We start from the raw sequence: 7,598 nt of genomic DNA on the forward strand, positions 1-7,598 counted from the left end.
AGTCCTAAATTTGTGTTATGGAATGTTAGGTTACATGTGGGCCCATTAGTGTGGTAATGCTTTGCATTGAGAGTGACTGACATTCACTACAGTAGCCATGTGTGTCAGGTTTTCTGCAACATGAGACTGTTTCCTCTGGATGTCATTGGGGGGCGGTCCGCACAGCCGTAGCCGAAGAAAACCCTCGTCGAGAACAACTACATATCTCAGTTACCGCTGCTCTCTGGTTGACATCGGAGCCCGCACGGGAGATAAGGAACCGTCCTGCCTGGCTGATGTTCACACACTGATCTCTGAGCTAAGCGCCTGGGTCTTTCACCCTACTCGCATCCAAGAACGATTTGGCGTCCTCTGATCATGCTGGAGAACGGCGGCAAGGTGCTGAAAGAGGGGCTGCTGGAGAAGAGAAGTGACGGCTTGCTGCAGCTGTGGAAAAAGAAACGCTGCGTGCTGACAGAGGACGGACTGCTGCTACACCCGCCGAAACAGCATGACCACCCGAACTACCACCATAATCATGACCATCCGCACCACCATCATTTCGGCAAAGTCAAAGAGCTGCACTTTGCCAACATGAAGACGGTGGACTGCGTGGAAAGAAAGGGGAAATACGTCTACTTCACTGTAGTCATGACGGAGGGCAAGGAGATAGATTTCAGGTGTCCGCAGGACGAGGGCTGGAACGCAGAAATCACTCTGCAGATGGTGCAGTACAAAAACCGTCAGGCGATCTTGGCGGTGAAGTCTACGCGACAGAAACAGCAGCTACTCGTGGCTCAGATACCAGGAGGTCAGAAGATGATCAGGAACTCGCCAAATGTTGCCTGAACCCCGCAATCGACATTGACATTTGTGGTAAGCCGTTTATGTGATCAAGAGAGAGAGCAAGCTCTTTGTAGTCGGGCACACTCAGAGCGCACAAATCCACGCTTAGCCGCAGCCATATAAGGAATATCTCTTTCATGCAAAATGCTACAGCACTTTAGCAACCTCTGATATTTGATAAGGTTCAGGGTAGTCTCATTAGGTAGTCTCATTATCTTGCTTTGCCTAGTGATACTGCATAGTGTATAGCAGTCATTACGCGTAGCCTAAGGTCCAGGCTACTAGGCGTTTCTACTAGGTGTTTTTATTTTTACACAGAATTTAACACACCAGAGGTTTGAAGACCTCTGCTATGACATAACATCATATTTCAGTTTATCTTAAGTTGGTAGAATTTTGAAGGAGCCTTGCTTCAAGCACGAATAAGAAGATTCATTACATTTCGTTTACAATATTCTATAGCCTACAGCTTACCAAGTGAACCGCTGTAAAAGCTATAGGTGACAGGTTATGAAATAGTACATATCCTTTGCTGTATTCTTTTCACCCGTGTGTAATTTGGATACTTCCCCTTCGAGCCCTCATGCTATTTTGGTTGACGCACGGAAGTGTTTCCAGTTGGCGCGCGGATGGTTCTATGACCCTTGACCTGAGTCGGTATCATTTTTTTTGCCCGCAGGTTACTCGGACGTTGCGCGCGGGGTGAATGGAGTGGTCCGGCCACCGGGTTCGAGACATCCGAGCACCAGCCAAGGAGCTCCGTGCTGAGGAAAGACAAGATGCTTCCTCAGTTCGTAGCTCCCTCTCACCTCAACCTCTTTGACTCTGACTCGGCTTCTTCTGTACGGGACTGTTCAATGGAAGAAGAAAAGCAGAGAGAGAGAGGGAAAAATGGAGGACAGATGGTGATGTGTTTGTCATGAACGACATCGACTGACTCAAACGATGTTGCCTGCAGTATGGTTGTCTTATTTATTCTTAAGTGTATATATTTTTTATATCTGACCATATAAATTTAACCTTTTGTGAACGATGATCAGTTGTGCATCTGAGAGTCCTGTTAAAAATCTCAAGAAAATTCCAGAATAGTGACTGTTTCCATACCATTTCCCTGGAAGTAGGCCGATAGACTTTATTCAGACAAAGCATGTAATGGCTCAAACATCCTCTCAGCTGATTTTCTCATCTTTTAATTAAACCAAAGATTCACATTCTTTATTTTACAATAATGAAGACAACTAATCTTTAAAGACAAGCAGTTAAGTGATATGAAATAATCCAATCAATTGTGTCAAATCAAGATGTCTCCTTATAAACATGCCATTATTGCAAATGAAACATGTTATTTGAACAATTATGTCTGCTCTGAGAGCACCATGAAGAAGCTAGCTAAGGAACATGATCAGACATATGAGTTCATCTTTGCTGATGTCCTGCAAAGGCTAGTTTTACCCCAGAAGATTTTGGGGTTCTGTCGGACTGTCAGTGGCTGCACCTCCACTCCACCCCATGCTCTTGAGATACAGAGGACTTCTGCCTCACTGCTGATGATTTATGACTTACTGTTTGATTGTTTGTTTGTTTGTTTGTTTGTTTTGTGCTTATTTTGATCTGAGAGTTATTTTCATACTACTTAAAATATACATTCCATTTCCAATGAGCAGTGGCTGTTGTGGTATATTGGTCTTTTCTTCTTATGATGTGTGTGTGTGTGTGTGTGCGCGCATGCATGTGTGTGCATGTTTTGGTAGTTGTCAGGCAAGGTGAACCAAAACAAAGTGGGTCACACTTGTCGCCTTTATTCATTTACACTGTGACTCTCAAGAGTGCCGTCTGTCTCTCCCTCTCCAGCCATTTGCTGTGAACTGTACACCCCACTGCTCTGGCTATAAGTAGCCCCAGTTCTCAGAATGACATTTCCCTGTCCAGGGCTGTCATTGAGATAAACTGTCAGCCAGGCGCTTGTGCCTAACCCCTGCCACCCCCAAAACCCCCCAAGCTCAGTCAGGCGAACTCAATTACTGCCCTCGCAGGACAGGCCAAGCGTGTGGCTTCCACTGGCTGGTCAGTATATTTTGGAGATTGTGGTGGGGTGAGGTGGGGGTAGTGGACCACATGCACATAGGGAAGAACTGCAAACAGTCTTGTTTGGCGTATAACAAGTCAGCTTCTGTGCGGCATTATGTGTGGGATGTGCACTGGATGTAGGTGTGTGGGGCAGCCGTGGCCTACTGGTTAGCACTTTGGACCTGTAACTGGAGGGTTGCCGGTTCGAACCCCGACCAGTAGGCACGGCTGAAGTGCCCTTGAGCAAGGCACCTAACCCCTCACTGCTCCCCGAGCGCCGCTGTTGATGCAGGCAGCTCACTGCGCCGGGATTAGTGTGTGCTTCACCTCACTGTGTGTACACTGTGTGCTGTGTTTGTTTCACTAATTCACGGATTGGGATAAATGCAGAGACCAAATTTCCCTCACGGGATCAAAAGAGTATATATACATATATTTATACGTGTGTGCCTGTCTGTGCTCTTTTTGGAAGAGATGTCTAGACACGTGTCTATTGTGTCTTCACAGCCTGAAATGAGTATCCTATGTGTGTGTGTCTGTGTATCCTGTGTTTGTGTGTGTGTGTTTGTGTATCCTGTGTGTGTGTGTCTGTGTATCTTGTATGTGTGTGTGTGTGTGTGTGTGTGTGTGTGTTTGTGTGTGTTTGTGCTGTCCTCAGTCGTGTGGCCCCACACAGCAGCTTGTACGCGGCATCACGCGTGGCGTGTGGCCTGCCGCCTACAGCTTACAGATGATTAAGTCATGCTGACAGACTGACGAGCCCAGCCACTGGCTCTGCTGGTCTCCATGGCACGGATGAATGGGATTCCTTCAAGCCCTCCTCCAGTGCATCATGGGAAAAAATGTTACCAGATAAATATGTGGCTGACGTGCAGTATGGAATCGCATACATCCATAAATGCTTACAGCCGACACACAGCCAAGATTGCACATCAGAAGTACACACAAGCCATTACCAGATAAATATGCTTCTAATGTAGCCTAGAAATCTAGACGCACCCTAGTTAATTTGCTCAGCCTGTACGTCTAGTATCGAACCATAGGAATTTCTATTGGCTTAACACCGTGGATGTTCTCCAATCACAGCGCTCTATTTCGTTAGAGAGTCTTAAGGCGGGCTTAACAGGATAACGACATCCTGCGACGGTGAACAACAAGGAAGGTGGCTTTGGCGAACGAAGAGTGGTTGTTTGAATCGGCGTTGGCGTCAACTTTGGAGGAGTTGGACTTGTGCTTTTCTTTGAAAGTAGAGCAACACAATGCACTTAAGTCATTCCTTTCGAAGAAGGATGTATTTGCCGTTTTGCCGACCGGATACGGATATGGTCGTAGCGCTGCCTATTGCATGCCTAGGCAGTTTGAAAGACAATTCTCTGCCCGCCCCTTGGATTAAGCAGGTGAATGATTCGATTCCAGACTATACATTTCAATGATATAGGATGGCCCGCCAGGCTACTTCTAATGCACTGTGGAAACACAGATACAACACAGAGATACTCAGACACAAATCCATCACAGCACACACACACACACACACACATACACACACACACATCCTTTTCTAGCTAAATTGATTTCTGCTGGTGTGGAATGTCATTCACATGACTGCCAGAGGATGTTGACCCATTGTGATCTGCACCACCCACCCATAGTAACATGAGGCTCTGTTCAGTGGCACACCCTGAGTCACTTAAACCACACTTCCTGTAATTATTGACCTATTATGGGCCCATTGTGTGAAACTCTTAGTCACAGATTAATAAGAAAGTGTACACTAAGGTACGTGGTGAGGGTACCGACATTACATGGAGTCCACATAATCTTATCACCATGTGCATGACGCCATTTCCTGGCCAGCATACTTTTCTGTGTGGCAGTGTGTTTTTGGCAGTGTTAGTGCGTGTTGTTCAGAGGCTTGGCGCGACATCTGGCACTGGAGCCGTTCCCATATCTGGAGAGGGAAACCAATGGTTAATCAGTGGTGTGAAGAAACACATTTCTTTTTTCACCCATCTGTGGCTCTCCTCTTTTCGCCCTCTTAGGTTTCTCTCCCTCTCCTCTCTTCCTCGTCTCTCTTCCTCGTACCTTCCGTCCATTTCCCACCCCCTCCCTGTCTGTCACTTTCTGTTTTTTAGTCTCCCTCACTTTCTCACGTCCCTCTCTCATTTTCCATGCCTTGTCAATTCACGGCATATCTGTATCCACTCTCTTTTTTTCTTCCTTGCTTTCTCTCATTATCTCACTATCTCATCATGCTCTCTCTACTTTCTCTCATTCTGTCTGTGTCTTAAAGAAGTATGTTTTTTTATGAGAAAAAACAAGCCTCCATCAGTGAGTGCAGTATAATAGGCCTCTCTCTCTCTCTCTCTCTCTTCTCAAATTCAAATTTAAATAAGCTTTATTGGCAAGACAATAATATTGTGTTGCCAAAGCTTATATATTTGGTATAATAATACAGATAAGAAATAATGAAAGAAAATCTCTCTCTCTCTTTCCCTCTCCCTCTCTTGCTCTATCTCTCTTCCCCACTCTCTCACTCCCACACTGCCTCTCCTAGCGTCTGAGACGCACAACGGAGGCGAGGGAAGATAACCTTGAGCTTTTTTTTTCTCTCTCTCTCTCTCTTTATTTCCCGTCCCTTATCGCTCCCTTTGTGTGGCTTTGATAGCGCGTAACAGGATCCTGGAAAGAGCAGCAGTGCCCCGTGCATTTAAAGCAGAGATGCCACACTCTCACAGAAAAAAAGAGAGAACGGCACAGAAGGGAGTACACGGGTGAACACAAATATATATATAAAAACGATGAGCACGAAGAAACAGAAACAGCAAAGTTTCCCTTGTAGAGTGTGAAAAGAGCTGACGCAGGTCTGCTATGGCGGCAGGGTTTCCCCACCCGTTCTGGAACATAAAGCCCACCAGGTCCGGTCCAAATGCCAGGTCAGCTCTCATGTCAGTTTGGACCCACTGAACATAATTAGCTCAGTGAACCATTGATTTCCATGACGGGCTGCCCTGCTCTATGCTGTTCCCTGGAAATGGCCTGACGTGACTGAAAATACTGAGAAAGTGTGTGTATGTGTGTGGGTGCATCAGTGTTGGACTTAGAGAGAGAGAGAGAGAGAGAAACACAGTGGGTAGCAGAGAAAGAGAGAGAAGGAGAGGTTGTTCACATACTTTTGTTGAGATTATGAAGTGCTCTTAATGGCTAGAACAGCAAAATAAATCAGTCCTAATCAAAGCTTCACCATAACTATTTATATGGCTGTACGCATGAATGGAGGAGGACATAGTAGAAACAGAAGACACATGTCTCCAGTCACAATACAGTATACAGTACTCCAGTAAACAGCATCACATAGCATAGAAATGAGAAAAAATCAGTTTCAGTTCAACAGCACATGAGGCTGTGGAGCTGGTTTGAAACCATGGGTCCTCTCTCTCTCTCCCCTCCCCCCTCGTTATGGTATAAGAGCTGGGAACGCAGCAGCAGGGGTAAGAGATCCGACTGCAAGAGAGTGCAGGAACAGAGGCGTCGTTCTGCTCCTAAATCAGCCGTCTCTGAAGGGCATATATCTACTCGCTCCGCACCTGTTCCACGACCACCGCAGCGCTCCCCCCCCCCTCCTCTCTCTCTCTCTCTCTCTCTCTCTCTCTCTCTCTCTCTCTCTCTCTCTCTCTCTCTCTCTCTCTCTCTCTCTCTCTCTCTCTCTCTCTCTCTCTCTCTCTCTCTCTCTCTCTCTCTCTCTCTATTTCTCTCTCCAGCAGCAGTGGTGGCGGCAGCAACAGCGGGGTAGAATTAGTTCAGCTGTTGCCCCTTCTCAAGCGCCGCCCCGCGTGCACCACTGGATGTACTGTATGAGCGTAGGAAGTGGTGTCTCCTGGCCCCACATTGCCCTCTGCCCCTCCTGGTCTCTCCAATGGCCGCAGAATTCACAGCAACACAGGCCCCCGCACCACGAGCAAGTCATAAGCAAGAGCTGAGACCACAGAAGAGACATACTAAAACTGCACAAGAGGGCATGAGACTTTGCTTATGCTTCGTTAGTGCTTGGAAAGCGTGCTTGCTGCGTGACATTAATTGCATGCAGGAATAGATTTAGAGACATTTACATTCATAAGTTTAATGAGCTATGTGCCAAAGAAAAAAAAAGAAAGTGCTAGTAAATCTGCATTTTTGAGTTCATGAAATCCCTATATTCATTGTGTAAGATACTACAAATACCCATTTCTATGTCAAATGCATAGTGTTTATTGGGAATGTCTTGGGAAAGGGTAGCCATTTGAGTTCACCACCATCATGTGGATGAAAATCAAATATTAACCCTGATGGTTTGCTCTGTTGCTCTGTCTCTAAATTTCCGTTGTCGTCTGTAGTCTCCGAAGTTCCGTTGCTGTCAGCATTCGGATAAATGCAGAGTCAGTAAGGTGCCTCAGGGTCAAACAGGAAGAGGTGGACAAGGGGACATGTCCCTTGCTTTTCTAGCTCTGTCATACACACACACACACACAAACATTGTTTCATGTAGACACACACACACACTCACACAGAGAGAGAGAGAGAGAGAGAGAGAGAGAGAGAGAGAGAGAGAGGCACCCACAGACACACACACACACTCTCACAAAGTTTTAGAGTTTTTATGTCAACAGCCAGGTTGGATCTTTTATGTCTTGATCAAATTAGAGTACAAACGGATGTGGTCTGTATGT

General features: G+C 46.2%; 1 protein-coding gene across 1 annotated transcript; it reads left to right on the top strand.

Moving 5' to 3' along the window:
* Positions 1–214: 214 nt before the first annotated feature.
* Positions 215–2,485, top strand: phlda1 (pleckstrin homology-like domain, family A, member 1). The gene is made up of 2 exons (XM_076296804.1): positions 215–855; positions 1,505–2,485. Exon 1 carries the CDS (start codon positions 358–360, stop codon positions 826–828), a length of 471 nt encoding a protein of 156 aa, XP_076152919.1. The 5' UTR covers positions 215–357; the 3' UTR covers positions 829–855; positions 1,505–2,485.
* The last annotated feature ends 5,113 nt before the right edge of the window (positions 2,486–7,598 follow it).

This window comes from Alosa pseudoharengus, unplaced genomic scaffold, assembly GCF_046254945.1.
Source record: "Alosa pseudoharengus isolate Yale_2024_CS ecotype anadromous, Long Island Sound unplaced genomic scaffold, YU_APseudo_1.1 YU_APseudo_1.1_scf_20, whole genome shotgun sequence".
Lineage (NCBI taxonomy): Eukaryota > Metazoa > Chordata > Actinopteri > Clupeiformes > Clupeidae > Alosa > Alosa pseudoharengus.

Coding starts and splice junctions, on each gene's coding strand:
- phlda1 (XM_076296804.1), top strand. CDS start 358: ATGCTGGAGAACGGCGGCAAGGTGCTGAAAGAGGGGCTGCTGGAGAAG.